General features: G+C 38.6%; 1 protein-coding gene across 13 annotated transcripts in view; it reads left to right on the top strand.

The window, feature by feature from the left end:
* Positions 1–881: 881 nt before the first annotated feature.
* The window catches only part of TUBGCP5 (tubulin gamma complex associated protein 5), a 66,189-nt gene continuing 47,766 nt past the window's right edge, over positions 882–19,304 (top strand). For 6 of the 13 annotated variants that reach the window (XM_047862189.1, XM_047862187.1, XM_047862185.1 and 3 more), the window contains exons 1-6: positions 883–1,076; positions 3,594–3,647; positions 3,758–3,866; positions 16,229–16,325; positions 16,752–16,831; positions 17,464–17,599. In XM_047862189.1, coding sequence (XP_047718145.1) covers positions 931–1,076; positions 3,594–3,647; positions 3,758–3,866; positions 16,229–16,325; positions 16,752–16,831; positions 17,464–17,599 — 622 coding nt within the window. In that variant the 5' untranslated portion in view covers positions 883–930. Of the gene's footprint in view, positions 1,077–3,593; positions 3,648–3,757; positions 3,867–16,222; positions 16,326–16,751; positions 16,832–17,463; positions 17,600–19,304 lie in introns of those variants that run through there. The other 7 variants (XR_007152893.1, XR_007152891.1, XR_007152892.1 and 4 more) reach the window with 3 other exon arrangements.

Raw genomic sequence — 19,304 nt, 5'->3', positions numbered from 1 at the left:
GTTTTGGAATAGTTAGATGCAATATTGAACAGAAACAGTTCAGGGGCACCTGGGTGGGTCAGTTGAGCTTCGGACTCTGGCTCAGGTCATGATCTCACAGTTCCTGGGTTCCAGCGACACATCAGGCTCTGTGCTGACAACTCAGAGCCTGGAGCCTGCTTCAGATTCTGACTCCCTCTCTCTCTGCCCCTCCTCCCCCCTCAAAAATAAATAAAAACTTTTTTTTTTTAATGAACAGAAACAGTTCACAGGTACAGTTTTAACTACTGAACTGTATTTTAGTAATTTAATTAGTGAACTGTATTTCAGTAATTTAATTACTGAATTTTAAGTACTGAACAACAAAGACATACTCCATCTTTAATCAACAGGAATTATAAAGTCCTTTGGCAGCTCCCAATCACAAGCCAGTGAGAGCAGAAGGAGCAGCGCTCAGCCTGTCTGCCTCTGCCAGACAAGCCACTTTGCTGACACTTGCTGTAGTGAGGACCATGTAGTGTGTCCTGTGTAGACAGAGGGAAACTGAGAGATCATTAGAGATCACCTCTAGGAAACTGAAGCTTGGATAAGAATGGACAATTAACTGGTCACGGTACCTGAAAAGGTAGGTGCGAATGAGAACTAATGGCTGTTCTCCAAACATCGTAAATTAAACCACCAACCAAGGTTAGCCAGAGATTATTATTAATCTGACTAACAGTAACGGCTATTTCTTTGAGGACGCTCCTAAATGTACTCAAAGTGAAACTGGAAAACGCACGCAAGAGCGTCCTACAAGAATCAGCACGGACACAACCGGGCAGGAGCTAGAATTCGAACTCTCGCGACAGCGGCCGGAAGCTCTCCGAGGAGCAAAGCGGTGGGAGCGTGAACTCTCGCGAGAGCAGGAACAACCTCACGGAAGGGCGTCGTTGTGGAAGTTAGAGCAGTATGTTCCGGCCGGCGCCGTCTTGGAGCCAACTGGACCCACAGCAGGAGCGCGACGTTCGCGAGCTCATTCGCCATGTGGCTGGCCTTCAGGATGAGGCGGACCCCAACTTCCAGCTCGCCCTGCACTTTGCCTGGTCCAACTTCAGGTGTGGGGTGCGGCTGCGGGGCCGAGGCTGGGAACAGGAATGGGTCAAGGGGTATCCGGGCGCGCGGCCCGGTTTCCGACCGTCGTGCGCGCTGCCTCTCCAGCAGCTTGGTGCTCTAGTGTCCTTTGGATCCCTGTCGCGTGTGACAAACGCATAATGAAACAGTGGGTTTTGGGTTGTTATGGGTCGGCCTTACCCTTAGAAGTGCATTTTTGGGGAAGGGGTTTGTGTCTCTCATGTTCCTTCTTCCACTCACTGCGCTTAGCGCGGTGCACTGCGCAGCAAACATTTTTTGAATGAGTAGGTAAATGAAGTTTTAGAGCAAAATAATGGTCAAACCCTACTTAACACTGTATTCTTACTCCCTACCCCGTATTGAGCCTCTCCAGATCTCTCTTACCTTGGTCTTGTGTTTTTTTTTTCTCTTTTCGAAACGCACAGCATAGTACACTGGATAACTTGTATGTTGTTTACTCTTTGTCTCCTCCACCCCTCCTTCCAGCTAAAATGTAAGTTCCATGAGGGTAGGGATAATGGTTTGTTTTGTTCATTTCTTATCCCAACACTTGGAATAGTTCCTGGCACATGGTACACTAAGCCACCATATAATACAATTTCTAATACAGTGTCTCATGTAATTTCTTGAGATTTATGAAGTCAGAGCTCCTATTTTTATTTATGGAAGATGTAAATTAGACAGTACTGTTATGATCATTACCTATAATAGAATTATTACTAAAAGAATGTCCATCCATGTTAATATTTGCCTATTTAATTTCAATAGAAATGGTTTTTCAGTTTCTGTATTCTTGATCAACCTTAATCATACATACAGTGCCTACTTGGTTTATAATGAGAACAGACAATGAGTCTAAAAGCCTGCCAAGTTTCTGAAATAATGAGTTCAGTTCTTAAGTGTAACCTATAAATATAACAATGTCTGAATAGGTCATGTAAGACAGAAATGTAAGTGCTGTACCCCAAATAATTTCTCTATTAGTTAATATGTCAATGGCAGTAGGTAGCTGGACATCATTTTAGACTTCAGAGAGACATTAGAAGTTACTGTCTCACATTGAGAAACTAAGTGATAAAGGGATGTTCTCTATTCAGCCATTTACTGGAATAGAATTAGATATATATTTTTAGTGGTGTAAATTATTTCTTTTAAATACAGATCGTTGTCTTTGATACTAAAAATTAGAAAGTGAGTTGAATGAGCTATATGATGCTTTAATCCATGAGAAAAATGAACAATACATGTTTGCTTTTTTAAAAGTTTGTTTATTTTTGAGAAAGAAAAAGAATGAGTGGGGGAGGGGCAGCGAGGGGATGGGGGTAGGTAACAGAGGATCTGAAGTGGCCTCTGGACTGACAGCAGAGAGCCCCATGCAGGGCTCAAACTCATGAACCGTGAGATGGAAGTCAGATACTTGACTGACTGAGCCACCCAGGTGTCCCATGTTTGCTTTTTTTTTTTTCTTTTTTAAATTGTGGCCATGTTCTAGGCCCTAGAAATTCAGAGATGAGTGAAATATAGCCTCTATCCTAAAGGAAGACAGGTCTACATATGATATAGAATTGGAATTTTTAATCTGAGAGCCTGTAGAATTCAGGTGTTAAGAACTTGGACAAGAAAAAATTACACTAACCTCTAACTGAAAACTGGCATTTCCTCAAATTACAAATAAAAGCAACAAGCAATAATAATTTACCTAGGACTGTGTCACAGGTAGAAATCACATAGTTCACATCATAAAGTTGTGGCAGATATTTTCAAATATTTTTTACTGTTGCTTTACTGATAATTGTGGATCCATTGCTAGATCTCGTTACTTAATGCTTAAATGTCTCTTATTATATCACAAACTTTAAAAGGTACTTCACAACCATATTTCAGTAGGCTTGGGTTTTTTTGTATTTCATCTCACTGGCACCTGGGTGGCTGAGTTGGTTAAGCATCCGACTTTGGCTCAGGCCATGATCTTGCAGTTTGTGAGTTCAAGCCCCGTGTCAGGCTCTGTGCTGACAGCTCAGGGCCTGGAGCCTGCTTCAAATTCTGTCTCTCCCCCCACTCCCCACCCCTCCCCCTCTTGTGCTGTCTCCCTCTCTCTCTCTCTCTTTCAAGAATAAACAAACATTAAAAAAATTTTTTTAAACATTACTTTGAGAAGTAATGTTTCATAAATTCATAAAGCCTAAGCTTCACTGGGCTTCACTATGGCATAAAAAATTAGGAACCCCTGCTATAGAATGTGCTATACTGACTTAGATACAAGGCATTATGGGAAGATGAAGGAATCAGAGGACAAAGGAGGCTAAGGATGACCTGTGCTTGAGGAGTTTCTGAGATGCAGTGGCTGTTTGCCTGGATGGTAGAGGTGATACAGGGAGAGAGGTGCACTCCTGGAAATATATTGCCGAATATAGGGTGACTGTGGGGATATAGAGGGCTCTGAGACTGGTCTACTTAGCTCTATGACAAGGTTCACCTAAAAATTACATTTTCTCTTTTAGATTTCATCATTTCTTGGATGTTAACAGCCACAAAGTAGAAAAAACAATAGAAGGGTAAGTTAGTTTCATATATATGTACATATTAAAAAATATATGCATTTTCTTATAAATCTTTCTATTAATGTAAGTTTATAACTATCAGTTTACTTTTAAATATATTTTAGAATTTATGAAAAATTCATCATTCATTCTGATCTCAGCAAAGCTGCTAGTTGGAAGAGATTAACTGAGGAATTTCTAAATGCATCTCTTCTGAGCATAAAGGAAATAAAGGTATGCATTATATTGTGAGATCTCTTTTATATTTTACCATTTCTAATCTGTTATCATCAACTTGTTTCTGTTACTATTTAAACATTTATTTTACAATTATGATTGGAGCAGAGTCTTCTGGAAATTGACTTGAGCACTGTCATCAAACCCAGTGTGCCTCAGGCTTGTGATCCAGGAAAAAGCATGTTCTTGTGTAATCATCTTCTTAGCCCAACCTACTGTGGAGATTGAGATCAGAGATTGGCACAAATAATAACACTGTCTGGCTGTCTTAAAATTTTAAATGGCTTTTCAGCACTTGGTAATAATAACTACCTATGTAATGCCTACTAGATGCCAGGTGCTGTCCTCAGCACATTCATATTCAATTGTGGGTTTCTAAGATCACCCTTAGACTTGGTGATTCACTGGAAGGATTCACAAAACTTTAAAAACGCTGTTATCCTCACTGGTAACAGTTTATTACAGTAAGAGAATACAGATTTAAACTGAGCAAAGAAAAAAGATACATAGGATAAAGTCCAGAAGAAACCAAGAATAAGCTTCTAGGTATGCCTTCCCATAAGAGTTGTATGAGGATGCACTTAATTCTCCCAGTGATAATGTATGACAGCACATGCAAAGTGTTGCAAACGAAGGAAGCCCATCTGCGCCTTGGTGTCTAGTATTTTTGTTGGGGGTCAGTCACGTGGATGTGCAATGCACATGTGGCTGACCTTAGTTCCTCAGTCTCCAGCCTCCCCCAGACTTCAAACCAAGGACCTCAAGCATAAGAAAATACATTCACAGGGGCGCCCCGGGTGGCTCAGACAGTTGAGCATTCATCTTCGGCTCAGGTCATGATCTCACAGCTCATGAGTTCGAGCCCCACATCAGGCTCTGTGCTGACAGCTCAGACCCTGGAGCCTGTTTCAGATTCTGTGTCTCCCTCTCTTTCTGTCCCACTCATGCTCTCAGGAGCTAGTCAAGGGGGAGTTGTCCTGAGACCTTTGAGATATTATTCAGAGTTTGGGCAACTCAGGCTTCCTGAGTAAACCCTTTATTATGCACATACATTAACTCATCTTCACAATAATTTCTGTGAGATATTCTGTAATTGTTAGGTTTTACCTTTGTCTACACTGTGGGAAGTGGTAAGGAAGAGAGCTTTCTTCTTTGTAAGGAAGAGAGCTTTAAAAAATTTTTGAAACTATCAGTTTAAGGAAAGGCTATAAAAGTATTTCTGGAAAAAATTGCTGCAGTGCTCTGAATCCATGCCCTGAGAGTTAGGAACACTTGTGTGTAGGGAAATACAAATCAAAACCACAATGAGATACCACCTTACACCTGTCAGAATGGCTAACATTAACAACTCAAGCAACAACAGATGTTGGCAAGGATGCAGAGAAAGAGGATCTCTTTTGTGTTGTTGGTGGGAATGCAAGCTGGTGCAGCCACTCTGGAAAACAGTATGAAGGTTCCTCAAAAAACTAAACATATAACTACCCTGCAACCCAGCAGTTGCACTACTAGGCATTTATCCATGGGATACAGGTGTGCTGTTTTGAAGGGACACATGCACCCCCATGTTTATAGCAGCACTATCAACAATAGCCAAAGTATGGAAAGAGCCCAAATGCCCATCAATGGATGAATGGATAAAGATGTGGTATATATATACAATGGAGTATTACTCAGCAATCAAAAAGAATGAAATCTTGCCATTTGCAACTACATGGATGGAACTGGAGGGTATTATGCTCATTGAAATTAGCCAACCAGAGAAAGACAAAAATCATATGACTTCACTCATATGAGGACTTTAAGAGACAAAACAGATGAACATAAGGGAAGGGAAACAAAAATAATATAAAAACAGGGAGGGGGACAAAACAGAAAAGGCTCATAAGTATGGAGAACAAACTGAGGGTTACTGGAGGGGTTGTGGGAGGAGGGATGGGCTAAATGAGTAAGGGGCACTAAGGAATCTACTCCTGAAATCATTGTTGCACTATATGCTAACTAATTTGGATGTAAATTTTAAAAAATAAAATTTAAAAAAAAGAATATATTTTTTAAATAATTGGCATAATTTTCCAAATAGATGTCAATGAATTAAATCCTCTGAAAATAAAAAAGGAGCAATTCCAAAAAACAAAAACAAAACAAAAAAAGGAACACTTGTGGGTATTGTGTGGAATACACTCGTGTGTATTATTTCTGCAAGGACCATTTTGAAAGAGGAGGCGGCAAATCTTTTCTCGATTTATTTATACAACTTTCTGGTTAGACTATAGAATTTAATAATTTAGACCTTATGACAGCATAGTACTAATAAAAAAAATAATGGCAAGCATTATTACAGCACTTACTGCATGCCAGGCCCTGTTAGTTCCATAAAGACCACGTTCAGTAGGTACTATTACTATACTCATTTTGGCAAGACAAATGCCTTAATCTCAGTCTCATTTGAACCAGTGAAAACTTGTGTTGTACAAAATAATTAAATAAAACAGTGAGTGTCACTTCTGATTCCTGCTTTGACCTTTTCATTGTCATATCCTGTGATTTTTCTGTACATTCCTTGAGCACAGGAGGACCACATTCCCTTTGCTTTGCTGTGGCACGTCCTATGTCCTGTACTTGAACTGCCCTTCCCCTTCTCTCCTGCCTGAGAAATTTCATCCTTTAATATTAAATCCAAGTGTTGTCTCCATTGATACTATGTATTGCAGTATGTTACTACGTTCGTTATTGTTTCTTTCATATTTCCCCCTTTCACATGTGAGTTTTACAAGTTTAGGGTTCTGTATCTGATTTATTCTCAGTCACCTGGAACAGTGTAGACAATAAATATGTGTGGAAGAAAGAAATCTGTACAATCCTATCCTCTCCCTGTCTGTCCTCGACTCTTGTGCCACCTACATCCAGAATTGGTTGCCATTTTCCCCCTTGCTGTGGCATCTTCCACACACCTGTTATAGTGTAGCAATGTTGTAGACTCTTGAGTCTGTAATGAAGAGTCTCCTTATGGTTTGCCTCCCTTTCTGTTTTTATCTTATTTATGCTTCCCTTCCCCTATGCTCATCTGTTTTGTTTTTTAAATTCCACATATGAGTGAAATCATTTATCTGTCTTTCTCTGACTTATTTCACTTAGCATAATACCCTCTTCTAGTTCCATCCATGTTGTTGCAGTTGACAAGATTTCATTCTTTTTGATCGCTGAGTAATAATTCCATTTTATATATATATATATATATATATACCACATCATCTGTATTATCTGTTGATGGATATTTGGGCTTTTTCCATAATTTGGCTATTGTAGATAGCAATGCTATAAACATTGGGGTGCATGTGCCCCTTTGAGTCAGCATTTTTGTATCATTTTAATAAATACCTAGTAGTGCAATTGCTGGGCTGTATGGAAGTTCTATGTTTAATTGTTTGAGGCACTTCCATACTGTTTTCCAGAGTGGCTGCACCAGTTTGCATTCCTACCAGCAGTGCAAAAGCGTTCCCCTTTCTCCACATCCTCACCAACATCTGTTGTGTGTGTTGTTAATTTTAGCCATTCTGACAGGTGTGAGGTTTTGATTTGTGATTTTTTTTGATATGTGGCTTTTCATTGTGGTTTTGATTTGTATTTCCCTATGATGAGTGATGCTAGGCATCTTTTCATGTGTCTGTTAGCCATCTGGATGTCTTCTTTGGAAGTGTTTATTCATGTCTTCTGCCCATTTCTTCACAGGATTGTTTTTTGGATACTGAGTTTGATAAGTTCCTTATAGACTTTGGATATTAACCCTTTATCCAGTATGTCATTTGCAAATATCTTCTCCCTTTCCGTCAGTTGCCTTTCAGCTTTGTTGATAGCTTCACTGTGCAGAAGCTTTTTATCTTCGTAAGATTCCAATAGTTCATTTTTGCTTGTTTCCCTTGCCTACAGAGACCTGTCTAGTAAGTTGCCATAGCTGAGGGCACAGAGTTTGCTGCCTGTTTCTCCTGTAGGATTTTGGTGGTTTCCTGTCTTACATTTAGGTCTTTAATCCATTTTGTATTTATTTTTTATGTATCCCATTTATAAGTTACCCATTTACAATTGCACCAAAACCCATAAGATACCTAGGAATAAACCTAACCAAAGAGGTGAAAGATCTATATGAAATATGTAGAACACTTCTGAAAGAAACTGAAGAAGACTCAAAGAAATGAAAAAACATTTAATGCCCATGTATTGGAAGAACACATACTGTATTGTTAAAATGTCTATACTGCCCAACACCATTCAATGCAATTCCTGTCAAAACAATACCAGCATTCTTCACAGAGCTAGAAAAACAATTCTAAAATTTGTATGGAACCACAAAAGACCCCAAATAGCCAAAGTAATGTTGAAAAAGAAAAAAGAGAGAGAAAAGGAAATGAAAAAAATAAATAAGAAACTATGACCTTGATTCCAAAACAAAAAAAGAAGAAAGAAAAATATTAAGCCTGGCCCTGTTTCCACCGGAACTGCAGTTGTCATTTTGAAGCATTCAGTTTTCAGTATACTTGGTGCATGCAGGGTCCTGGCTGTGCTGTTCTTCTAGAGGAGAGCCTGAGCCACTGCCTTGGTTCAGAGTTAGTCTTGCCTGAGTAAATAAGCAGTTGCCAGGCACAGGGGGGGCGAGGTTTGTTGTAGGTATGGCCCGCCTCCACTGGAGGCTGCTGTGTTGCTCTCCAAAGTCATACTGTGTTGGTATGTAGGGAAAATGGCACTACCCCAATCCTTCATCACTGGACAGAGAATTGCACACCCCACACTGGTCAGGCAACCCTCACAGAACAGTGAGTGAGGGCAGTCAGCTTGCCCTATACCACAACTCTCCTGCATCTTTTCTTTGGGAGTTCAAACTTATGCAGCTGGGATTCAAAACTTGAAGTCTTAAAGGACATGCAACCATGCTGACCCATGCCCTCCCTGGAGTAGTGCCCCTCTACTCTGTCTAAACTCTTGTCTCTGAAAAACAGTCCCAGGCCTGCACAGTGTGTGGAATCTATGGTGTAGCACCACTAAAAGCAGCAAAGGTTATTCTCTCTGGGTGCATCTCTGTCCCCTGCTGATTAAAGACCTTTTGCTGGCACCTGCAGGGTCTTTTGTCCTTGGGGAGGCAATGTACCCTCTTCCAAAAGTACTCTAGGAAGGAGAATGTTCTCTATCAGTATCCCCCTGAGATCCCTACACTACGCTATGCACTCCAGCACCAGTGTCCTCCTTCTCCCCAGTAGCTCATGCCACAGCTCCACTCTGGAGTAAGTTGCACACTTCCAAAACCTCAGAGTTTAAGCTCCAAACACCGTTTGCAAAAAAACCTGCTACACTCAGTACTTCTTATTCCCCGGCCCATGGTCCAGAGAGGCTTTTCTCCTGTGCAAATGAGTGCCACACTCTCTCATCCCCTCTCTTTTTCTTGCCCTTTTGTCTCTCCACAGAAAGGGTTCCCTCCCCTCCATGGCACCACTGTTTTTGTCTCACCCAGTTCACTTCATGTACCTTGCACCTGCCTCGCTGTCTCCCTCCAACAATGGAGATCGTTTTGCCACTCCACAGATTAATTTCCTAGGTGTTTCAGAAAATGATCTGATCTCAGTACAGCTGTGTTTGAGGGACTAGGAAAGCCCAGGGTCGATTTACTTCTCCACCATCTTAATTTCTGAACTTCATACTTTTTTTTTTTAGTTTTATCAGTATATAACAACATACCATAAAATCTATCTACTGTGGATATACATTTCACCAGTTTTAGTAAATATGTAGTTGTGCAACTACAATCCAGTTTTAGAACATTTCCATTACCCCAAAAATTTCCCTCAAGCCCATTTGCAGTCAGTGCCTGCTCCCACCCCAACTCCAGGCAGCTGCTAATCTGTTTGCTCTATTTATAAAATTGCCTTTCTTGGATATTTCATATAAATGAGTTCACAAAGTATATAATTTTTGTGTGCTTCTTTCATGATGTTTTGAAGTTTCATCCATGTTGTAGCATGTGTTCATCTTCTATTTTAATTGCTAAATAGTATTCATTGTATGGATAAGCCACATTTTACTTATGCACCAGTGGATGACATTTGGATTGTTGCCAGTTTTTGGTTAGCATGAATAGTGAACTGCTATGAACATTCTTATAGAAGCTGTGTGTGAACATAAGTCTTCACTCTTTTTGGACACATTTCTAGGAGTAGAATTGCTGGGTTATATGGTAAGCCTAGGTTTAACCAAATTATTTCCCAAAGTGGCTATATCATTTATATTCCCCCAAGCAATGTACAAGGGTTCCAGTTTCTCCACATTCTTGCCAACACTTGTTTTTATCTATCTTATATAGTATAGACATCATACAAAATATGTAGTAATACACTGTTATGGTTTTGATTTACATTTCCCTAATGACTAAAGGTTGAGCATTTTTATGTCTTCTGTAATGTCAAAGTTTTTTTCCGTTTTTAAATGATTGTCTTCTTACTGAGTCATCATTGTTTCTTTCCTACACAAGTTCTTCATCAGAAAAATGGTTTACAAATATTCTAGTTCCTAGCTTGTCTTGTCATTTTTTTAGTGGTGTTTTTTTGAAGTTTAAAAAGTTTTTTCGGGGCGCCTGGGTGGCACAGTCGGTTAAGCGTCCGACTTCAGCCAGGTCACGATCTCGCGGTCCGGGAGTTCGAGCCCCGCGTCAGGCTCTGGGCTGATGGCTCAGAGCCTGGAGCCTGTTTCTGATTCTGTGTCTCCCTCTCTCTCTGCCCCTCCCCCCCGTTCATGCTCTGTCTCTCTCTGTCCCAAAAATAAATAAACGTTGAAAAAAAAATTTTTTTTAAGTTTTTCATCTTAATGAAGTTCATTTTATCTATTTTTTTCTTTTATAACTTGTGCTTTTGGTGTCATGTCTAAGAACTCTTTGCCTAACCCAAAGCTAAAGGCTTTTCTCCTCTGTTTTCTTCTAGCAGTTTAAGCACTTGTATTTCGATTTATAATCCCTTATGAGTTAATTGTTGTATATATTGTGAGGAAAGGATCTAAGTTAAAGGTTTTTTTTTGTTTTGTTTTGTTTTGTTTTACCTTCAGATATTCAATTGTCCCTTCACCATTTGTTGAAAAGACTATTCTTTACCTATTGAATTGTCTTGGCAACTTTGTCAAAAACAAATTGAACATAAATGTAAGGATTTATTTCTAGACTCTGAATTGTTTCATTAATTTATATGCCTATCCTTACACAAATACCATAATGTGTTTATTACCATAGCTTTATAGGAGTTTCAGAATCAGGTAATATAAGTACTACAACTTTTTTCTTTTTCAAAACTGTTTTGTGTATTCTAGACCCTTTGAATTTCCATGCACATTTCAGGACCAGATAAATTTCTACAGAAAACCTTCTAGGATTTTGGCAGGGATTGCATTGAATCAGTAGATCATTTTGGGAAGTAGTGCCATCATTGATTGAATTACATCCCCAGAAAAGATAGTCCAAGTTCTATCCAGGGAAAAATTCTTCCCTCAAGCATTCAGATTGAGCGTGGCTTTGCTGACAGCTTTATTTTAGACTTCTAGCTCCCAGAACTGAGAGAAAATAAATTCCGTTTGTTTCAAGCCATGCAGTTTGTGGTATTTTGTTATGGCAGCCTTTAGAAACTACTACATGGTCTTATCAATACTAAATCTTCTAATCCATGAACATGAACTCTCCATTTATTCATATCATCTTTCATTTTTCTCAGCAGTTTTTTTTCCATGTACAAATCCTTCATTTCTTTTACATTTATTCTAAATATTTTCTTCTATTTGATGGTGTTATGAATGGAATTGTCTTCTTAATTTCATTTGTAGTTTGCTTATTGCTAGCATATTAAAATGTTAATTCACTTTTATATTTTTTTGTGTATTTAGACTTGCTAAACTCATTTATTCCAGTAATTGTCGTCTGGATTCCTTAGTATTTTCTATGTTAGGGTCATGTCGTCTCCAAAAACAGTTTAACTTCTTCCTTTCCAATGTGAAGTGTTTTTTGGCTTTTTGCACTGGCTGGAAGCTCCAATACAGTGATAAATAGAATGGATATCTTTGCCTTGTTCCCAGTCTTAGAGGAAAAGCTTCAGTTTTAACCCTTAATTATGATGTTAATTGTAGGTTTTTCACAGATACCCTTTATCATTTCAGAGATGTTCTTTTTTATTCTTAGTCTGTTGAGAGTTTTTATCATGATTAAGCTTTGGATATTGTCAAATTTCTTTCTGCACCTTTCAGATAATCTTATGTTTTTGGCTTTGTGTTATATTAACATGAGGTCTTAGCTCAGTCTGCCATAACAAAATGCCACAGACTGGGTGGCTTAAAAAACAAAAAAAATTATTTTCTCATGGTTCTGGAGTCTGGGAGGACTAAGAATAAGGTGCTGACTGATTGATTTGCTCATTATGACTCTCTTCCTGGCTCATAGATGGCCACCTTCTCCCTGTGTCCTCACATGGCAGAGAGAGCTCTCTGACATCTCTTCTTATCCCATTAGGCCAGGTCTTCTTATGAACTGATTACCTCCCAAAAGCCCCATCTACAAATATCATCACACCAGGGGTTAGAGTTTCAACATACGAATTTGAGGGGGACAAACTTTTAGTTCATAACATATAATGTGTTATATTAAATGATCTTTGGGTGTTAGTCTGATTTATTTGTGTGTGGTCTGAGAAGTACACTCATACTTAAGGCCTGGCTTATATTTTGTGTTAGTTGTCTCTCATCTCGTTGCATGAATTCGTGCTCCATCAGCCAAGAATGTATAGGTGGTTTGGGTCCACTCCAGTCTCTGCTATGTACAGCACAACCTGTAGTCAACCCAAGACATGAAGAGCTTAACATGCCCCTTTGTCTGTCTTGCCTCAGGATTTCCCTAATAAACCCTCAACTGTTCTGCTGGTTGGCTACTCGCCCCACAGAGGCCTACAACCACTGACTCCCCACTTCACTTGCTACTGCATTTAGCACTTTAGCTGACAGCTCTTTGATTCCAGTTAGACTTTTCCATCAACAACAGCAAAGCTGCTGGTTTTCACTTCCTGTCTATCCTGGTTAAACTACAACTGTGATAGAACTAGAAGGAGTGAAATAGCAAATATGCCACAAACTCACATAGTTCTTCCCTGAGATCATTTTCATGGATTAATTCCTCTCAGCATTTGTATGCCCATAGTCCATTGAGAGCACTGAAATGGTTGTCTGGCAATTTTGTCTAGCTTTTAGTTACTTTTAGAGGAGAGGATTTGAAGACCATGTGCCTCCAATCATGCCAGAAGTGAATCTCTTAACTTCACTATCTATTATAAATAGAGATATATAGTATTCATGGGAGTTACTCAGTAAATGGCAGTTTACCATCCTCCAGGCTCTTAATGATATTTGGCAAAAGAGAATTTGGAATTAGTTATTGTTGGAAAAATAAGCAAAGACTTTGACCTACTTTTAAAACCCCACTGGAACTATAAATTCTTAATTCTTCATAGCTTTGAGTTTCAAAGAATGTGAAAGTAGAGTATATGTTATTCCTAAATTTGAGATTCAGGACCACCTCTGACATAATGTACAACACATTGGATTGCTTCTTTCATCATATATGTAAATGTGTTCATTGACTTTCTACAGAGTAGCGGGGACCGGGCATGGCTTCAGAAAACAGAGACTAGGGGCATGTGGCTGATGTGTAGATAGAGTTCTAACTCTTTATCTTCATCTCTTATGTAAAGAGATGGCATAAAAGAACAAGTTAACTTATATTTTTAAACTTCAGTAAAATTGGGGCACCTGGGTGGCTCAGTCGGTTAAACGTCTGACTTTGGCTCAGATCATGATCTCATGGTCCATGAGTTCAAGCCCTGCACCGGGCTCTGTGCTGACAGAGCCTGGAGCCTGTTTCAGATTCTGTGTCTTCCTGTCTCTCTGACCCTCCCCTGTTCACGCTGTGTCTCTCTCTGTCCCAAAAATAAGTAAACGTTAAAAAAAAATTTTTTTTTTAAGTAAAATAGTTCATATCTTCTAAATGTAAGTGCCAGAGTCCCCACTCTTAGCAGTCTTCTTTTTCTTTATTACAATTAGTAATTGTGGTCAAAGCATGGTATACAGCTGGTTGATAGGCTACGTTTTGGCCATTAGTGCTAATTGCTAATTTATTGTTCAGTGATAAACTCAATTAATTGAGTTCTCTCAGGGAAAGTTCCTTTATAGATGTTACTCAGAAAATGAACAAGGAGTAGGGAAATGGCATCATTCAGGTCCTCTTCCCATGACCAAGAGCTGCTTTTGTGCATCCTTACACCACAACAGGTCAATGCTCCGATCCTTAGCAAAGTAGGGAGATCCACAGGGGTTTGATGTGTACCATTTTACTGTATACACTTCTTTCCTCTGCCATTGGTAACTTTCACCTTATTCAGGTGCACCAAAAAAAAAAAAAAAAAATCTGATGTTAACAATTATTACTAAGTAACAGATTTATATAGTGAGAGGTATTTCTTTTTCAAGTATTTATATTTTAGACCACTTTTCTCTGTGGAATAAAAATTATTTTCCTCGGTAAAGGAATTCAGGCCTTTCCAGGCAGGTGAAAAATTATCAGAAAAAGGGCAGCTCTTTGCAGTCTTATTAGTGATGTATTGCCTAAGCATTCCTAGGAAAGTTCAGCAAATGTTTACTGTGTCCCTGGCATCATACTAGGTGGTAGGAACACAGAATAAACAAGACATGATCATCACTGCCCAGATAATTTAAGTTATTTAATTATAATTATAATAAACACTCTGAAGACATATATAAGGTACTACAAATGGTCCCTGACTTACAAAAAAGCAATTGGCATTCAGTGGAGATTCATATTTTGAGGGGCACCTGGGTGGCTCAGTTGGCTAAGCATCCAACTCTTGGTTTCAGCTCTGGTCATGATCTTGCAGTTTGTGAGTTCAGGCCCCACATCAGGCTCTACACTGACAGTGTGGAAGCTGCTTGGGATTCTCTCTCTCTCTCCCCCTCTCTCTGCCCTTCCCTGTCTCTCTCTTCCTCTCTCTCTCTCTCTCTCTCTCCCAAAATAAATAAATAAACTTTAAAAATTTTAAAGATTCAGATTTTGAACTTTTTCTTTTCCCAGGTTAGTGATGTGCAGTAGGATACTGGTGATGCTGGGCAATGGCATTGAGCCACAGCTCCCAGTCAGATAGGTGCTCATGAAGGTAAACAACCAGTACACTTACATACACTTACTTGTTGGGTTGTATCCATACAACCATTTTGGTTTTTGCCTTCAGTTCAGTATTCAATAAATTACATGAGATATTCAGCACTTTATTATGTTACGTAGGCTTCACATCCAGCATGGAGCCCACTGCAGGGGCCTGAACTCACGACTCTGAAATCAAGACCTGAGCCAAGATCAAGAGTCAGACACCCAACCGACTGAGCCACCCAGGCACCCCAGCACTTTATTATTAAGTAGGCTTTGTGTAAAATGATTAAGTGTTCTGAGCATGTTTAAGATAGGGTAGGCATGGGGTGTGTAACTGGCTCAGTCAGTAGAGCATGGGATCTTGATCTTGGGGTCCTGAGTTCAAGCTTCATGTTGGGTGTAGAGATTACTTAAAAAAAAGGGGGGGGGGTATAGCCAATCTATGATGTTCAGTAGGTTAGGTGAATATTAAATGCATTTTCAACTTACAGTCTTTTCAACTTAAAATGGCTTTATTTGGATGTAACCCCATTAAGTTGTGGAAGATTTATGTAGAATATACAATAGGAAGAGCTCACCTGGTCTTTAGACATCAGAGACTTACCTTCCTTGAGTTCAACCCATCTTTTCTCTCCTTTCCAGCACAGTTTATGACTTTTAACATATTTGGGGTTATTTTTATTTTTTGGTAACTTTTTAAATACTTTTTAAAAAATAATTTGTTTAAAAAAAACTTAAAATTTGAAGAAAGTAAAGCAGATCCAGTGTACCCCTTGCTCAGGTTCACTAATCAGTATCCTTTGATCTAGAATAGTTCCTCAGCGTTTCTTTATCTTGACCCTGACATTTTTGAAGAACACAGGCCAGTTATTTAGTAGCATTTCCCTCAGTTTAGGTTTTTCTGACAATTCCTTGTTAGCATTCAGGTAATGCATTTTTGACAGATTCTTTTTATGTACACATTTGAACTATAAAAAAGATATAGAGATTAGGATTTATTTAGATATAATTCATGTTTTCTCCAAGTAGAAACAATATTGGGGACACAACTGACATGGGGTTAACTTTGCTTAAACTAGTTTTGAAAGCTCTTTACAACCTCAGTGATTTATATTCTTCATTTTTTGTTTTAAAGACAGATGTGCATTATTCAATACTGTCACTTCTTCTGTGTCTGTCTGATTCTCCTTCAAACAGCAATTATGTGGAAACACCAAGAGATAAAGAAGTGGGTATGTTACCAAATGCTTTCATATATAACAAAAGTGAAATTGGTTTTATTGTCAGGCATTGAGATTTTATAAAAAGTTGTAAAAATCTATGAAACTAAAATATTCTGTTACTTTGGATACAATTGCTATTGCAAATCCTCATTTAAAATATAAATTTAAAAAATAAATAAATAAATAAAATATAGTTTTTGACTTTGTCAGTTAAACTACTTTCAATTATATAAAGAGAAAAATCACTTTTGAAGATGAAGTTAAAATTTAAAATGTATTAGAATATCAATTTATTGAGTATTTTGATATTTTTGAACTTTTGTTTTCTGAGTGTATTTTATTTGAGTTTTGTTAGACTTTTTTCCTATAGCTTTGGGAGTTTTTTCCCCCACATATTTTTTATAAAACTAATGAGTTTCTTCTGTTACATTATAGAAAAGAAAGATGATTTTGACTGGGGAAAGTACTTGATGGAAGGTGAAGAAATTGCCCTTGGTCCGAATGTAGACACACCAGTAAGTAGCAATAGTTTAGCTATTGTAAATACAAATATATGCCAAGTGATATATTATTTTTATGGTTCCTTCCACCCTAGAGCAACTTAACTAAAACAGGAATACTCTTCATTAAATTAGAGTAGTTTATTATTAAAGATTTATTAAGATTTTGCACTGAATTAATAGTACTAGAAAGTTGAATGGAATGAATGTAAGTATCCCTTAAGGAGCTGTGACTCTAGGGGCGCCTGGGTGGCTCAGTTGGTTGAGCGTCCGACTTCGGCTCAAGTCATTATCTCACAGTTCTTGGGTTTGAGCCCCGCATCAGGCTCTGTGCTGACTGCTTGCTCAGAGCCTGGAGCCTGCTTCAGATTCTGTGTCTCCTTCTCTCTCTGCCCCTCCCCCGCTGACACTTTGTCTCACTCTGTTTCTCAAAAATAAATAAATGTAATAAAAAAAAGAAGCTGTGACTCTTGGGGGCTTTGCCACCAAAAATAATTCCATGCTATAATAGTAACTTTCAAGACATTTAGAAAAAAGTGTCATTTGGTTTAGTTTTGCTTTTCTTCTGAAATTTTCTTAATCTTATCATCTAGACAGCTCTAGTCACTACACACTCTAAGGGTAGGTGTATTTCCCTTTTTAATCAGAACTGGTCTGAAGAAAGTGAAGACGAAGATGATCAACAGCCCTTAAGTAGAGAAGACTCTGGGATTCAAGTGGACAGGACACCATTAGAAGAACAAGATCAAAACAGAAAATTGGGGCCTCGTGTCAGCTGGAAAGGTACCATGTGTTCTCAGATGCTGGCATCATTTTCTCATACAAGAATTATCTGGAAGGACAGGCAATCTTTGGGGATCAGTTCTGTGTGATTTAAGATATTGGTAAGCTCTGCCGTCCTCATAAATGTTTTTAAACCATTAGTAGATCTTTCTTCTATAGTGTCTAAGAAGTGGCACTACAAAATTAATGTTGAAAAGGGATTTAGAGTGAAATTCTGTTCCTTTTTTATAGTTCTGAGAACTTAGATAGTCCTAAATGTTTGTTTTTTTATTAGAGAAGGGTTGACTTTGCTAGTTAGTAACTAAATAAAAGGAGAAAAGATCTATACAATTTAATTTTAAGTTGGAATGTCTGCTTTTTGAGTTTTAGTGAGGAACTATGAATTGGTAGAATCTAGAAAGAAGTGGAAGCAACCTCAGAGTTGTATTACTTCTCTAGTTGTATTACTTCTTCTCATTACTTCTCATTTTGTAGGTAAGGAAAACAAAGTCCTGGTTACATTGTTTTTTTTGTGGTCATGTAACTGTAAAACTAACCCCTTCACTAACCATGAAGCTTGGGATATGTAACCAGACTCTGTTCACTGTACTTGAACCTTGCCACATGGACAAAGAAGTTAAAGCTGATTTGGCATCCTAATGATTTTCTGGCTTATTTTTTCTTTTTAACTTGTGTATTAGACCTTTATCAGAGCACATCATCATCCCTAGTCCATGGAGGAACTTTTAGTTTGGTTTATATCATCTCTTCTGCTATTTCTGATTCTCACTTCCCTTTCCCTTTTTCTGCTAGCCCAGTTGTAGGCACTGTTCTAATGTATTTGATACCTGTGTTATCGCATATGTTGGGTTCCTATAAAACATATTCTGTTGATTGGTATATTCTGTTTTGAAATTATGTAAGTATTTCATTTTTCTTTGTTCTATTCCTCTTTTCATTTATCTCTAATTTAAATCTGTCCATGTCACTCTTGAACCTCTCTTCTGTCGCTCCTAACTGCTACATAGATTTCTGCAGTTTGCAATACCACATTTCTATTATCACTTCCCTGTGGACTGTCTTGAGCTGCCTTTGCCCCCTCTACCTAGTGCCATGTGCATTATGGACCTGGCCCCCACAATCTCCTCCCTGCTTGATAAGATCCACCTCTCTGGTTTGGGGTACTTTTGTTTCCATTTGCATTTGACTGCTTGGGATAAGTACTTGTGGCTCCTCAGCTCCTTCAGTTTTTTGTTTGTTTGTTTGTTTTATCCATGTTAGTTAACATATACTGTAGTAATAATTTCAGGAGTAGAATTTAGTGTTCCATCAATTACATACAACAGCCAGTGTGCATCTCAAGTGCCCTCCCTAATGTGCATTACCCATTTAGCCCATCCCCCCCCCCCACCTGCTGCCCCTGCAGCAACCCTCAGTGTGTCCTTTGTATTTTAAGAGTGTCTTATGGTTTGTCTCCCTGTTTTTATCTTATTTTTGCTTAGCATAATACACTCTGGTTCCATCCATGTTGTTGCAAATGGCAGATTTAATTCTTTTTGATTGCTGAGTAATTGTGTGTGCACGCATGTGTGTGTGTACACACACACACACACATACACACACACACATCTTCTGTATCCATTCATCAGTCAATGGACATTTGGGTTCTTTCCCTAATTTGGCTGTTGTCAGAAGTGCAGCTATAAACATTGGGGTACATGTGCCC

This window comes from Prionailurus viverrinus, chromosome B3, assembly GCF_022837055.1.
Source record: "Prionailurus viverrinus isolate Anna chromosome B3, UM_Priviv_1.0, whole genome shotgun sequence".
Classification (NCBI taxonomy): Eukaryota; Metazoa; Chordata; class Mammalia; order Carnivora; family Felidae; genus Prionailurus; species Prionailurus viverrinus.
Note: the sequence above shows the minus strand (reverse complement) of the source record. Positions and strands in the feature narration are given on the sequence as shown.